The sequence below is a fragment of the Erythrolamprus reginae genome, unplaced genomic scaffold (assembly GCF_031021105.1).
Source record: "Erythrolamprus reginae isolate rEryReg1 unplaced genomic scaffold, rEryReg1.hap1 scaffold_130, whole genome shotgun sequence".
NCBI classification, from domain to species: Eukaryota; Metazoa; Chordata; class Lepidosauria; order Squamata; family Dipsadidae; genus Erythrolamprus; species Erythrolamprus reginae.
Window position 1 is genome coordinate 35,751 of NW_027248546.1, and position 14,971 is coordinate 50,721.

The 14,971-nt window shown below is 63.8% G+C and overlaps 1 protein-coding gene across 2 annotated transcripts; it reads right to left on the reverse strand.

The window, feature by feature from the left end:
• Positions 1 to 572: 572 nt before the first annotated feature.
• LOC139155907 (dual specificity testis-specific protein kinase 1-like) lies at positions 573 to 14,734 on the reverse strand. 2 transcript variants are annotated; one of them, XM_070731275.1, is made up of 10 exons: positions 14,493 to 14,734; positions 5,738 to 5,859; positions 5,394 to 5,442; positions 5,157 to 5,303; positions 4,809 to 4,891; positions 4,633 to 4,723; positions 4,430 to 4,513; positions 3,106 to 3,195; positions 2,570 to 2,711; positions 573 to 2,176 (listed from the first exon to the last, which is right to left on the reverse strand). In XM_070731275.1, exons 1-10 carry the CDS (start codon positions 14,712 to 14,714, stop codon positions 1,227 to 1,229), a joined length of 1,980 nt encoding a protein of 659 aa, XP_070587376.1. In that variant the 5' UTR covers positions 14,715 to 14,734; the 3' UTR covers positions 573 to 1,226. The 2 variants fall into 2 exon arrangements, with proteins under 2 accessions (XP_070587376.1, XP_070587377.1); XM_070731276.1 differs by lacking the exon at positions 4,430 to 4,513.
• Between the last annotated feature and the right edge of the window lie 237 nt (positions 14,735 to 14,971).

A 14,971-nucleotide genomic window follows, 5' to 3' on the forward strand; every position in this document is an offset into this window, starting at 1 on the left:
CAGCGGCCTCTGCGTCTCCCTATTTCCCTTTGCCCCCCACCCCCGGCCCAGCCCTCAACTTCTGCTTCCCAGGCCTCCCTCGTGCTGGCCCCCAAGCGGTCAGCTGCAGCTCCTCCCTCTCTGCCACCACACACACACACACAAGGCTGAGGTTGGAGAGAGTGACCCATGCCGGCCTGCACTTTGCAGGGCGCCCCCTGGAGGAGAGAGCCATCAGCCCTCCCAGCCCTCCACGTTACACCACACGAACTCCCTCACCTGTCCACCTGTGGCTCGTACTTCAGCTACTTTCCCACCATCTAATTCCTTTCCATTCTTTCTTCCCCCTTTGGTGTGTGTGTCCCCCAGTCCACAAGTTGCCGGTCACACCAAATGATGCACAATTTCCTCCTTTGGCGTCAACCGTCCCATGCTGTAGCCGCTCCCTCCGTTTGGCCGTCCCTGCGGCCCTTTTCCACCCAGCAACCCAGAGGATCCAGGCCAAGAACTTTGGGGGCCCAGCCCCAGACAGAGACGGCCCCTCCCACCAATTCTCGTCTCCTCGGCAAAGACCACCCAGGCCGGGACGGGTGTCCGTGTGTCTGTCATCAGGTTTTATTTTTTTTCAACACATTAAATAAGCTGAATATATTAACAAGTATTTCCAAGTATTATTAAAAACGCAGCTGCCTTCTCTTCTCCCCTGGGGCCAGAGAGGGAAGGGTCAAGACGCACGGCTGACCCACCCCGGACCAGCCCTGCGCAGGGCGGGAGGGGAGGGCCCGGGAGTTATTTATCTGCCTGACCCATCCCTCCGACGACACACCCCACGCGGCACTGGGCCCAGGCTGTGCAAGTGCCCCCCCCCAGCGCAGCAGAAGGAACGGGGCCTCCCTTGGCCAGCCTCGCAGGGGCAGCCCAAATTCCCTTCGCTCCAGCCCCGCCTCCTCCGGCCGCTCTTCTCCCAGGCACCTAGCCCTGGTCAGGAGGCGAGCGCTCCCCCCCAGCACTACGATGGGGCCAGGCAGGGGGCAGCCGAGAGCAGCAACAGCAGCAGCCCCCTGATCGCGCAGAGCCCGGGCCGGGCACTGGACAGCTCCCTCCTGCCTCCTGCTGGGAGCCCCGTGCCAGCCTGCCCCAAGGGTGCAATGCCGCTCCGAGGCCCCTCTTGACTCACTGGGGGTTGGAAGGGCGGCCAGGACGTCCAAGCGGGCCCGAAGTGCTCCTCGAGTGCAGGGCCGGCCTCCTCAGGACTGGGCTTCCGGCAACTTCAGGCCTGGCGCCAGGCCCTTGCAGCGCTGCGGGTGCCTCTCCGGGCACTGCAGGCTCTTGGCCTCGCAGTTCAGGTTCTGGTAGCGGGGGGTGCTGGCGGCCGGCCGGTGGCAGACCGAGGCGAAGCTGAAGCTGAAGGGCCCCAGGCAGCAGGCGGGGCAGGACAGCACCTCCTCCTGCTCCATCACCCCGCCAATGCTGCTGCCGGAGGGGGAGAGGGGCAGGGCCGAGCCCGGGTGCTCCGTTGACGCTCCCTCCACCGCGGGCGGCACGCTCAGCTCCGAGAAGGCCCCGCCCCAGCTGTGGGGCTTGCTGTTGTTGTTCAAGAGCAGTCCGTTGGGGGGCCACGGCCGGGACGCTGACACGGCCGTACTGATGAAGCTGCCATTGGTCAAAGGGGCTGTCGCTGGGCCGGCGGGGACCGGGGCCGGGGCAGGGCTGTCTGGGCTGCAGTCCATCTGTTCGCTGACCGGGGAAGCAGGCGGCTTAGGGGGTGTCTGGTCCAGGAACAGGAGGGGGCGGTGGGGCGGCTGCTCCCGGCGAGGCAGCTCCGGGGAGGCCGGCAGCGAGCGGCACCTGCGCACGATAGCCACGGGCTCAGCAAAGTTGCACTGCATCTCCACGGTCGGCTCCGGCGTGATGGGGGTGCCTGGCGGCAGAGGCGAGGGGGGCGGCAGGTCGAAGGTCAGGGAGATCAGGGACTTGCTGGGCGTGTCAAAGAGCTTGATCCTGCCCCCCTGGAGGTCCTGGCGCTGGGAAAAGGGGTTGACGCGCTGCGGAGTGTCGTGGGCATGGGGCAAGGCGGGCGACCGAGTGCGGAACACGTCCGACTGGCTGCGCGAGAGGGGCTGTTCCGCGGTCAAGAGCCGCTGGCCAAGCCGGCCGGAGGGAGTGCTGGGGAAGGAGAGCGGCTTGGCTGCTTGACCTGCAAAAGGAAGGGAGGGTGGGGCCGCGCATTGGAGGCATCTGAGCAGGGCATCTCAGAGTCGCCCTGCATGCCACAAAAGCCAGAAAGCCGCTCAGCTGCCGCTGTTCCAAAGGGCTGGGAGGGAACTTCCGTGGCAGACGTGGAAAACCCGGCACGTCCCTCCCCTCCCCCAGTGGCCCAGAGGCCCAGGAAGAAAGCCGTCCTCTGCCCCCAACTCTGCCCCCAAGCGTGCAATGCCTTCCAAGGCTGCCCATTCCCCTCCTGCCCCCCTTCGCCCCTTCCCAGCACCCAAGACGGTCCCTGCAATCTCCCGTGGAAAACCATACTTCCAGGGGGGGGATCAGCCTCTCCACCCCTTGCCCACCCCCTCCCTCTCCCGAGAGGGGATACCGTTCAGCGCAGCTGCCGGGTTGGCTGGGAGGGACGTCCTCTCTTGATTCGGCAGGGCCAGGCCGGGGTCTCCTGCCATCAGCAGCATGGCCTCCAGGCGCTGGACGATCTCCAGGAAGGAGGGCCGGGCGGTGGGCTCCATCTGGGGACAGAAGAAGGGGGCTCATCTCTTTTGGGGCATGTGGGAAGCTGCAGGCCTCTGCGTCTCTCTCTGGTGCCCCTGGGCCTGTGGCCCCCATGGTCCCTCTTTGGCCTTTCCCGGTGGGGCAGAGCGGACCTCCCCTCCTTATGAAAGACCCCCCCCAAGAGAGGCCCCACCCCCATACAGTTCAGCCTGCTCTCTGCAGTTGAGTAGCCCCAACACACACACAGACACACTCAGCAGCATCATCCAGGAAGGCCGGAGGGCCCTCCCAGCTGCCCAGGTGGGGATGGGCCGCTTTGCAGGGAGCTGCTGGGCGTGAGGGTCCCCTTGGGGCTCTTCTCTTACCCTGGTTCCAGCCCCTCCCCCTTCCTTGGGGGGCGCCAGGACCCACCTTGCAGGAGTGGAAGGCCAGGTGGAGAAAAGCTGCTGGACAGTCGGCTCCCACCAGGTTGCAGAAGGCAGCCACGTCAAGGCCAAAGTCCTGAGGAGAGGAAGGGGGGAGGGAGGGAGGGGCTGAGGAAGACCCCTCCCCAAAGATGCTCTGTGGAAAGCAGGACCAGGGAGCCAGGGGCCACACTGCCTGGACTCACCCAATGGCAGCCACATCTGTTAGGACTCTACATAACTGCTGGGCTTGGCAATATATCAACAAACTATCAATGTTCGTTTAAATGAATTACAGTGATACCTCGTGATACGAACCCCTCGTCTTACGAACAACCCGAGATACGAACCCGGGGTCCAGAAATTTTTTGCCTCTTCTTACAAACTTTTTCCTTCTTACGAACCCGCCGCCTCTGCCGCCGAGAAGCCCCACCGCCCGGCTGTCGCTTTTTGAAACAACCGGGGGGGGGGGTGTTCTCAGCGTCCTCCTGAACCTGAACGCCAAACCCAAACTTCCGGGTTCAGTGTTCGGGAGGCCGCTGAGAAGCCCCCCGGCTGTTTCAAAAGGTGACAGCTGGGCGGGTGGGCTTCTCGGCGGCCTCCTGAACCCCGAAGCCACAGGTTTGGCAAAAGTTCGGGTTCGGGAGGCCACTGAGAAGCCCCGCCACCCAGCTGTCATCTTTTAAAACAGCCGGAGGGCTTGTCGGAGGCCTCCCGAACCCCAAACCCGGAAGTTCAGGTTTGGCGTTCGGGTTCGGGAGGGCGCTGGGAAGCCCCCCGGCTGTTTCAAAGGGTGACAGCCGGCCGGGGGCAGTGTTTTGCAGGGGGGTTTTTTTTTGGTTGCATGTATTAATTGATTTTAAATTGTTTTCTATGGGAAACAATGTTTCGTCTTACAAACTTTTCGTCTTACAAACCCCCCTCCGGGAACCAATTAGGTTCGTAAGACGAGGTATGACTGTATAACACTATAGCTTTAAGAGTGTTGCAGTTAGCCACAAGAGGGAGCCAGAGGCGTCTCTCTGTCTGGGCCTGTCTGTCTCTCTCTCTCTCTGGTTATTGTCGGCTCTTACTGCTTTGTGAGCTGAACAAGCGAGTCAACAGTTTTGCAGATGTTCTGACTGATTTAACTGCGTGTGATACGCGGGTTGCCCCACGGCTGTGTTAATTCACACCTGCGCCCCCACCTGCCCCCCCTCCTTGGAATCGATCAGCTGCCCCCACAGAGCTCAGCCCCTGCTTGGAGGAGCCCCCCCGCCCCCCCATGAAGCTCTCCCCAGGGGCCCGCCAGCCCCCCTCCTGCTGGGGCTGCAGAGGGAGGGGGGGCTTACCTCTGTGCGAGGCAGGTAGTCGGGGTCGGCCGGCACTCGCGCGATGACCTCGCAGAGGATGATGCCGTAGGCAAAGACATCCGCCTGTGGGAGCAGAGTGGGGAGGGGGCGCTGGAGGGCCCGAGGGGGCAGGAAGGGGGCAAGCAGGCATCCTCCCCGTTCTCCCCCCTCCCCTTCTGACCCCTCCCGGTGGGGGGGCTCACCTTCTCATTGTATAGCTCCCCACGCAGGACCTCGGGGGCCATCCAGTACGGGGAGCCCACCACCGCCAGCGGCTCCTGCTCGGCCCCCTCGCTGCAAGGGGGAGGAAAGGCTGAGTAGAGGCAGAGCCCCACGGGGAGGGCTGGGGGGGGCACGCAGCAGCATCCTCCGGGCTCACCTGTACGTGGGGATCTTCTCGGCCAGGCCAAAGTCCCCCACCACAGCCATGTAGCCGGTCTCCTCACACCTGACCAGGCAGTTCTGGGGGGGGGGCAGAGGGGGAAATTTGAGGGGCAGCTTCCAAGAAGGGGAATGACCCCCCCACCCCCCACACACGCAGGGACTAAGGAGAGGGTTTGTGGGGGGAGGGGCACCAGAGCAAATGGCTTTGCAGGGGGCCAAGAGGCTCTGCTCCCCCTTCTCTGGAAAAGGAAAGGGGGGGTCCGGGCCTTGTGGGGAGGACCCACAGCAGGAGCCCCTCTTTCTGCCCCCGGGCACGGGGGGGGAGGCACGGGGGGGGGCGCACCTTGGAGGTCAGGTCCCGGTGGAAGAGGCCCTTGCTGTGCAGGTAGCAGAGCCCCCGGGCGATGTCCAGGGCCAGCTTGAGCCGGACCCCCCAGGGCAGGGGGGAGGGGCTGTCGAGCAGCTGCTCCAAGTTGCCCCCGTTGATGTACTGCAGGGGGAGAGAGAGGAGCCGGCAGTGGGGCCCTCGGTCCCCCAGGAGAGCTAGGCCCTCAGCGGACCCTCGACCCCCAGCACTCACCTCCGTCAGAGCGTGCAGCTGGCCCTGGTGGACACAGACCCCCATGAACCTGGCAGAGGGAAAGCAGAGGGGCCACCGGCAGTGAGACCCCCGCTGAGGGCCCCAAAGACCCCCCCCCATTGTCCCCCTCTGTCGTCACCAGTATCCTGGGGGGGAAAAGGAGCAGGACCGCCCCCTGCTCTGCCCTGGACACCGGGTGCCATGCTCAGCCCACCCCCCAACCTCACCCCCAGGGGCTGCTCTGCGCCTGAGCTCCCAGTGGGCCCCTGAATACCTCCGCCCAGCCCTCCTCCCCCCAGCAGACCCTGTTCTTCCAGGCAGGGGCCCCGAGCCCCCCCCCTTACCGGAGGATGTTGGGGTGGCAGAGCCGGTTCATCAGCTGCACCTCGCGCAACATGTTCCCTCGGTTGCTGGTCAGCTTGTTCATCTTCAGCACCAACACCTGTCCCGACTGGCGGTGCCTCACCTGGGGGGACAGACAGCCGTCACTCAGGCAGCGCCCCCTCCCACCCAGCCCCACCTGCCCCACGGCTGGCCCAGGGCGGAAGCCCCACTGGACGGCTCCTGAGTGGCCGGCAGTCCACGCTCAGAGCTCGGCAGGCTGTCCCCCCTCCAAGGGCCACGCACACCGCCTGTCCCTAGGCCGGGAATCATGGGAACCGAAGTCCAAGCAGAGCTACAAACCCCGCTGGCATCCCAAGAGACCCAAAGCTCTGCAGCTGCCTGAGATCGACCCCCCCACCAACGGCCCCTCCCCCAGGGGGTCCCAACCGCTGGCCCCAGGGCCCCTCAGGGGCCACGATTGGGGAGTCGGCTCTCAAAGAGTTCAGCCAAAGGGTCGGGGGGCACAGAGTTACTCCAGCTGACTGCTAGATCTGCAGTTCGGCAGTTCAAATCTCGCCACCAGCTCCAGGTTGAGGGGGGTCAAAGGAGGACCCAGATGGTTGGGGGCCAGAGGCTCAGAGGGGGCTGGAACAGCAGCAGGTGCTATTGCCGGTTCCGGTGGACAGCAAGGAGGGGGGTGGAACTGCGGCTCCACCAGACTACGGCCTTTAACCTCAAAAATACAGGACATTGTGGACTTAATTCCGCAACTCGCAGTCTGGAAAAGTGACCACCATCTCCCGCTGCCCATGTGGCCTTTGTGCAGGATACGACTGTCTGCTGCACGTCTTTTATATTGGGGTTCCTTGCTTTTAGACTTTTTAAATGTACTATTGTTATTTTAGATTCTAACTATTAGATTTGTCATGATGTGCTGTTTTTATCACTGTTGTGAGCCACCCCGAGGCTGCGGAGAGGGGCAGCATACAAATCTAATAAATAATAATACATAATAATAATAATAATAAATAATTTCCACACACACATCACGTCATCATACCTGCCCCCCCAGTCTTGCTGCAGCCCCTCCCCCCCAAATTGCCTCTGGCCCATTTAGGGAGACCCTCCCTTCACATCTGCTGAGGCCCCAGGCAGCTCGGGAAGCGCCAAGTGTGAAGGCAAAGAGGGGGAGCGGAAGGGAACGGGGGGGGGGCTAGAATCCACCCCTCCCACCCGGGCAATGGTTTCTCCTGACCTTCCTCCCTTTCTAGCATAATTGACCATTTGCCCTGGAAATTGCCCAGCAGCAGCTGTGTTTTCATTGATTTACGGCCTTTGCCCCCCTTCACCCCCCGTCTGAGAGCCAAGAGAGCGACGGGGGCGGGGGGCTTCGAGCCCAGAGGGCACAGGGGGAGTGTGCCAGCCAGCCTGCCACCCCCCCACTTCCCCCCCTGCTCGGCCGGGTGCCTCCAAACAGCTTCCAGCCCCCCATCTGGGGCTCCCAGGGCAGGGGAAGGGGGGGCAAGCAGGCCAGCACCCAGAAGCCCCCTCCCCCAGGGACGCCATCCACGGGGAAGAAGGAGGAGGTGGAGGGCCCAAGTGCCCCCACCAGCCCCTCCTCCCCAGCCCCATTCCCAGCCCCCCCAGCTGCTGCCAGGTTGAGGGGGGGGTTTAATTTATTTATTTATACCTCCTGTTTCTGGAGCTGGGCAGCCCAGCCGGAAAGCAAGAAAGAGTGACCTGGTGCCCTGGGCAAGGCAGCTGCCCGGAGAGGCCCGGCCCCCTCCCCCTATACACCCCCCCCCCCCGCCAATGGAGCCTCCCTCTCTCCCTCTCCCCCCCCTCCCACATTCCTGGGCTCTGCAGCCATCGTCCATTCCTGCCCTTTTTAGTCCATGCCTCCCCCTCCCCCTCAGCTGCGCCTGCTCCTCCCCCCTGCCCCCCCCCACTCCATTCTGGGAGGGGCCTGGTTTGTGCCACCTGCTGGGGGGCCCCAAGTGGACTCTTTCTCTTTGGGGGGGGCGCAGGGGACACACCCTTTATTGTTGATTTGTTCGTTTATTTATTTCTGAGTCAAAAGACACATAATACGCAAGGCCGGCAGAGGAAACTGAGGACAACAGGGCAGAAGGACGGGGACCACATAGGGTCAGTGGTGCACTTACGCAGGCCCCCATAGGCCTCTCCCTCTCCACACCCCCCCCCCCCGGCCTGGCACGGCCCTCTGCCCCCCAGCCCTGGCTGCCCCAAGGAGGAGCCGAGCCAGCAGGGGAGGCCCAGACTCCGTCCGTGCCTGCCTGGGAGCTGCCCCTGTGGGACGGAGCTCCGGGGGGGAGGGAACGGGGGGGGCTCTGCAGGAGGGAGGCCAGCACCCCCCCACACCTCCCCTGCCAGCCCTGGAGCCCCTCTGCCCTCAGCAGGCACAGAAGACAGGGGCCCCCTCCTCCTCCTTCCTGGCCCCCCAGCCGTCCTGGCTGCCTCCCCCCTCCGCTCCCCTCCGGCCCAGCCCAGACCCACAGCGGGAGGGAGAAGTGCTGCCTGCCAGGAAGGGGGCGGGGGGTGTTGCCTTCCGCTGCACAGAAGCTGCTCCCAGCCCTCCAACTGCCCCCCACAAGGCTTTCTGGGGGTCCATTTAAAGTTTGCAGCCCCCTCCCTGCCTGGCCCTACGGCCCCCTCCAACCCCCAAGGGTGGCCCTGCAGCCCCCTCAGCCCTGAAGCACTGCTGGCAAGCGACAACGGCCACCACACAACGCAACCCCCTCCCAGCATCCCCACAGGAAGTGAAAGCCCTGTTCTCGGCCCAGGAAGGGGAGGGGGAAGCCCGGGAGGAGGGCCCAGCCGCTCCCACCAATGGTCTCCCCCCACCCCGCAATTCTCCTCCCACCCACAGCCCCCTCCCCCAGGCCAGTTAGCCAGGAAGCTGGGTGGCTGTAGCCGAAGGGCTCCCGTGCCCAGAGAGGGAGCTGCACGCAGGGCCTCCTCCGCAGGGGCCTCCCCAGTTGCAGTGGGGCCGGGCAGAGGCCCAAGGCAGCCCCTCCATCTCGAAAGTGGCCCTTGCAGCCCAGCCTGGAGGGCTGTCCAAGAGCCGTCCTGGGACCCTCGGACACAGTTGGGCGGTCGAAGCCCTTAAGAGGCGCCGCACTGGATGGAGCCCCTCAGAGGTGCCCCCACACTGGGGCTGTGGGAGGCCCAGGGCAGAGACGCTGCCTGCTGCAGTGGGGAGAAGCCAAAGGGGGCACCGGGGGGGGGGGCAGTTTGGAGACAGAGAACTCCAAAGCCCCCCAGGGCAGGACAAGAAGCAATGGGTGGGAACTAAACGAGGAGAGAAGCAACTTGGAACGAAGGAGGAATTTCCTGACAGTCAGAACGGTTGATCAGTGGAACAGATGTTGCCTCCAGAAGTTGTGAATGTTCCAACACTGAGAGTTTTTAAGCAGATGCTGGATGACCATCTGTCTGAATTAGTGTAGGGTCTCCTGCCCAAGGAGGGGGTTGGACTAGAAGACCTCCAAGGTCCCTTCCAGCTCTGTTGTTGTTGTTGTTGTTGTTATTGGGCCTGGGGGGGGGGTCAACCTGGCCTTCAGCTGCAGGGAGAAGGAAGGAAACAGGCAGATGCCATGGAGGGGGGGCCTGGGCAGCAGCCCCACCACCCACATTGGCCCTTGGTGCCACACAGGCTGGCAGGGCCTCTTGGGTGGCAGCACAGCAGCCATGAGGTCCCCTGACCTCTCTGGTCCCATTGGGGACCCCACGAAAGGGCCATCGGGAGGGAAGCTGGGCAGGCTGTGACCTGCAACGCTCATGGACTCCCCACCCGCAGGCTGAGAGCGCCACAAGGGCTGCCACAGCCACAGCCGTCGCCCGGTCGTTTGCCAGGGCGGGAGGGAGCGTGAGATGAAACCCGGGGGGGCTTTGGTGGGCAGAAGTGGGAATGCTGGCTACCCCACAACCCCCCTCAAGGCATCCGGGTGCTGGTCACATGGCTCAGGGCCACACTAAATACGGGACCGTCTCCTGCCGGACACCTCCCGGCGACCGACTGGAGCCCACGGGGTCACCCTTCTCCGCGTCCTGACCGCTAAGCAATGTCGATTGGCAGGCCTGCAGGGAAGGGCCTTCTCTGTGGTGGCCCTGGCTCCTTGGAATCAACTACTCCCCGAGTCCGTCCTGCCCCCACCCCGCTGGCTTTCCATAAGGCCCTAAAGACCAGGCTCTGCTGATAGGCCTGGGGGGCTGTGAGATTGACACCTTATTCCGGCCAAGATATGATTTGACTGGGATGTTTGACCGTAGGATTGTAGTGAGTTATTTGGGGTTTTAAGGGACTTTTAATCATTGTATTTTAATTTTTTTTAATTTCTGCTGTGAGCCAGGCTGAGTCCCATGGGAAGGACAGAGACCCTGGCCCAGCACAGGCACTGCTGTGTGACCCCCCTTCCAAGAGACCCCCCCTCGGCCTCTCCTTCTTCTTCTTCTCCCCACCCCCACTGCCCTGTTCCAAGCTCAGCGGTGGCCCCTCCCTCGCCCCCAGGGGAAACCCCTTCCTCCGAGACCCCAGGCCTCTCAGGGGGAAAGGTGCCCCCCCTGAAGAGCCTCTCTGCCCCTTCAAGCCCCCCCCTCTAGTCACGGCTGTCGGCATCCCAGGAGGCAAAGCTCAGCCCCCCCCCCCCATGCTTGCCCTGCGCCAGCCCCTCCCCAGCACAGAAGCCCTGCCCCATAACTCTCAGCTTCCACCCTTGAGGGGCTGCCCAACCCTCCGCCCCTGCCCTGGTGCCCCCCACACTGATACGACAGACCCCCTCTCACCAAGACTGCAGGCCCTCCCATTCAACGCCATGGCCCCCCCAACCTCCCCCCCAGGAAAGCCTCTTCCCCAGCTAATCCTGCAGGGCATCCTCCACCGGGGCCCTGGCTGAAGCCAGAGGGGGGGCCACCATGTCCCTCCCCCCACGGGGGTCTCGGCAGGCTGCCAGACCCCGGCACCCGTTCGATGGCAGCAGAGCCCCAGCAGGTTTGGGGCTCTCCTGGTGGCCCCCCTGCCACAGCTCCCAGGAGGGGGTTCACAGTTGGGCTCCTGGGCATCACCAGCCCAGCTTCCCAGTCACACGTTGCCCTAAACTAGAAACTGACCGGACAGGGTGGGATGCAGGCTAAGCAGGGGTGCCAACCCCCGAGGAAAAACCTAGCCGGACCCCCCCCTCACAGATGGAACCCACCCACCACGGGGCCTTAACGGAGAAGCCCGAGCGGTGTGGACTCGAGAGAGCCAGCCAAGCCACACGCCCTGGACCTGCTGATGGCGGCAAAGGGACTCCAAGGCCCATCAGCCCAGCCCGGCTGAGTTCAGGGGCAGCGGACACTTGGTGGCCCAGGACCCAGCAAGGCGTCTCCTAGCAACAGCACCCAGCTGGTCCAGGCTAAGGGGAGACCCAGGGAGGGCCCGGCAGAGCAGCCCGACCCACCTCCCAATCTGGGGGCCTGCCCAGCGGCAGGAGAGGGAGGGGCTGCCCAAAGGAGGAAGGGGGGAGCCCCCTCTCCCCACAAAAGCAGCAGCAGAAGAAGGAGTCAACCTGTTCTCCAAAGCAGGACAAGAAGCAATGGGTGGAAACTAAACAAGGAGAGAAGCAACTTAGAACTAAGGAGAAATTTCCTGACCGTTAGAACAATTAACCAGTGGAACAGCCTGCCTCCAGAAATTGTGAATGCTCCAACACTGGAAGTTTTTAAGCAGATGCTGGATAACCATCCTGCCTAATCAGGGGGTTGGACTAGAAGACCTCCAAGGTCCCTTCCAACTCTGCTGTTATTATTATTGCCTGCTCTGAAGAGCCACCCATTTCCAGGCTGGGAGGGGGGATTCAGAAAGGCTCGTTCCAGAGGGAGATAGACCTCCCCCCTCCATCCTGTGCTCTCCACCAGCCAGGGCAACAGAGCCCCCACCCAGGAGTGTCGGCCAGGCGCCTGCCTGCTCAGCCCTTTGGGGGCCCACAACAAGGCCCAGCAGAGCGGAAGCCAAAGCGGTGGAGGAGACCAGCAGAGACTCCTGAAGAAAGGCCCCACTCAGATATAAACCATCCCAAAAGAGTCCAGCCCCCCCCCAAAGCCTAGCAAAAGGCTCTGTCAACAAAAGAGACCGAGGTCAGAGAAGGCCCCCTTCCAGGGGAGATGGGGCAGACCCACAAGAAGGGCCCTCTGACCCTTCAGACCTCCTTGGGTGCACTTCTCCCTGCAGCCAGCAGGTGGCGATTCTCCCCAGGGAACCCAGAGAATCAAAGTGAGCCCCCCTCTCCCCCCAAATGACTCCCCACCTCCCCAGCCACAAGGGCCCAAAGGGGCCTGGCCCGTCTTCTGCCAAAGCCTCCTGGTCCCCAAAGAGGGCAGGTGGCCCCTTCCCTCCTTCCCTTCCCCACACGTAAACCCCCCACCCCCCACACATAGCCAGAAACGCTTCTGTCTTCTCCACCTGTCAGGTATTCACACCACCCAACGCAGGACACAGGGACACATTTCAATCAATATTCATAACTTTGGCTTCAATGTATATTACTGGCATCAGTACCTGCCAGTCTGGACTTTCATGATCTCTTCGAAAGAAAGAAAGAAAGAAAGAAAGAAGGAAGGAAGGAAGGAAGGAAGGAAGGAAGGAAGGAAGGAAGGAAGGAAAGAAGGAAGGAAGAAAGGGAGGGAGGGAGGCTTCCGTCTTGGGCTGCCTCTGTCTGCTCTCCTGCCGTGGCCTGAGTTGGGAGTCATTGCCCTCCCCCCGCTCCAGAGCAGAGGCAGCTCCCCTCCCCCCCCAGGAGAGTTGGAAGGGCTGGCCAGCCAAGCGAGGGAAGAACCTGCCTGGACACCAGAGTTTTTGTGGCCCAACTGGCCAAGCCACAGCCTGTCCTGGCACCCTCTCCTGCCCTCAGCCCCCCCAGCAGCTGAGAGGGCCTGACCCCCCAGCCCCCCCCCCCCCGCCTTCAGCTCAGTCAATCTGAGGCCGTGATGGATGGCAAACCCATGGCACGCCTGCCGTGGGTGGCACGTTGCCTATGTCAGCTTCAGCACACCTGTGCACACAGCCAGCTGATTTTTGGCCTCCGCAGGCTTCGGGAAGGCCTCCAGAGCCCATGTATGGTGAAAAACGGACCGAAAGGGCCATTCTGGTAGGCCTGTTGGGCCTATTTTCCACCCTCCACAGACTCTGGAGCCTTCCTGAGGCCTGCGGAGGGTGAAAAATGCTCCAACGGGCCTACGGAACCTGTTGGCTCTTTCCAAAAAAAGGTTTGCCATCACTGATCTAAGGGAGAGCCCCTCCCCCTCCTGGCATCACAGACTCTGCCCTGTTCACAGCCCTCCTGGGCCTCTGGCCATTTATTATTTTATTTATTACTTGGATTTGTATGCCGCCCCTCTCCAAAGACTCGGGGCGGCTCACCACATGTAGAAACAAATCATAAGTAATCAAACAATTTAAAATTTTAAAGATTTAAAAAACCCCACATACTAACAGACACACACACAAGCATACCATATATAAATTAAACGTGCCCAGGGGGAGATGTTTCAATTCCCCCATGCCTTACGGCAAAGGTGGGTTTTAAGAAGTTTACGGAAGGCAGGAAGAGTAGGGGCAGTTCTAATCTCCGTGGGGAGTTGGTTCCAGAGGGCCGGTGCCATTGGGGTACCCTATGCCACCAAGTGCGGCTGTGCCACGCAGGACAACCTCCAAACCGGTGTGTGTGTGTGTGTGTGTCTTCAGCAGACCCCACCCCAGAACACTGCAAGACCTTCTCCAGGGGCCTGTGTGAAGCCGGGGGACTTTGGCTGGCTGGCCCTTTGCCCACCGCTGGCTGGAGGCCAAGGCTTCACCTCTGCCAAGGGCTTCAGCAGCTGCCCAGGCTGCAGGTCCCTCTTGTTAACTCTGCACGTGGACAGAGGCGCAGGCAGGGGGCAAAGGGCCGGAGGGGGCCAAGGGGACATCAGCAGCCGACACCGAGACCACCTGTCCCAGCCGAAGCCCAAAGGGTGAAACGAGCCCCTCAGAACTGGGGGAGCCCAGAGGATCTCGGAGGGGCAGAGACGCTCCCTGGCAGGCAGGCAGCGTCACTTGAGGGTCCTGGGCAGAAGGGGAGCACGGCAGCTCTGGGGGGGGGGGCAACTGGGTGGCCCCCAACCGAGGCCGGGCGGAGGCGGAAGGCGTTTGGCCCCCAACCCCTTCCCACGGGGCTGCCCTGGAGCAGGAGAGCCACGGGCCCGTGGGCAGAGGACCAGCCGGGCCTCCCCAGAGTCCTCACAAGGGACACAAAGGGTCAACGCCGGTGGGAGCCTGGGGCTGCCTGGGCCAGGAATCCCCCCACCCTCCCCAGCGCCCCGCCAAAGAGGGAGCCCCCGCCGCCTCCGCCTGGGCTGGATGGGAGTCGCGGCTCTTGACCCGCGGAGCCAACCGGGGCTTCAGCCAAAAGGCTGCGGGACCTTCCGGGGCCACCCAGCACCCCGCTGCCAGCCCCGGGCCAGGCCCAGCCACCCGCCCGCAGCGCGCAGAGGGAGCGCGGGGTTCGGGAGCCCGGCCGAGGCAAGGAAGGCGCCGCACTTTGGCGATCCGCCTACAGCTCCTTCGCCAGTCCGGCCGCTCCGGAGCCGCCCGGCCGTCAACCGCGCCGAGGCCCCTCCGGCCCCCGGGGAAGTGGGGGTGGCCCAGCCGGAGCGAGGACGAGGCGCTCCTCCGCTGCCCGCCCGCCCTCCCCGCCTCCCTCCCTGGCTACCTCCCTCCCTCCGGGCGGGGGCTCTCACCTTGAAGACCTCGGAGAAGAAGCCGGCGCCGATCTTCTCGCAGTAGAAGTCGTCGAGGCGCGCCAGAGTGGAGACGGCGCTGCGCAGCGCCCGGTAGGAGGAAGGCCGCAGCCGCCCACCCGCCTGCCAGCCCCCCGGGCCCGCCGCCGCCTCCCCCGCGCCCTCGGCCTCCTCCAGCCGCAGCGAGAGCCCCGGCCGCCGCGCTGCCTTCTCCCGCTCCATGCCAGGCGCGGGGCGGGCGGGCGGAAGGGCGCGGGGCGCGGGCGGGCTGCGCTGCGCCCCGGACGCCGCAGGCTTCGGCCTCCGGAGGGCTCGGCTGCTCCACGGCCCGACAGCGGCCGCCCGTCGGAGGCGGAGCCGCGGCGGGCGGAGCGACTCTTAACTCCTCGGCTGCCGCGGCGGCCTCTGCCAGCGCTCGGCGTCCCGGGGGCGGGAGGCGCGGCCAGGCTCAGCGGTTCCCAGTCCGGCGGCGCTCCATC

Coding starts and splice junctions, on each gene's coding strand:
- LOC139155907 (XM_070731275.1), bottom strand. CDS start 14,714: ATGGAGCGGGAGAAGGCAGCGCGGCGGCCGGGGCTCTCGCTGCGGCTG. Junction 5,304..5,393: donor AGCTGCACGCTCTGACGGAG/GTGAGTGCTGGG, acceptor CTCCCCCTGCAG/TACATCAACGGGGGCAACTT. Junction 4,892..5,156: donor ACCGGGACCTGACCTCCAAG/GTGCGCCCCCCC, acceptor CCCCCCCCCCAG/AACTGCCTGGTCAGGTGTGA.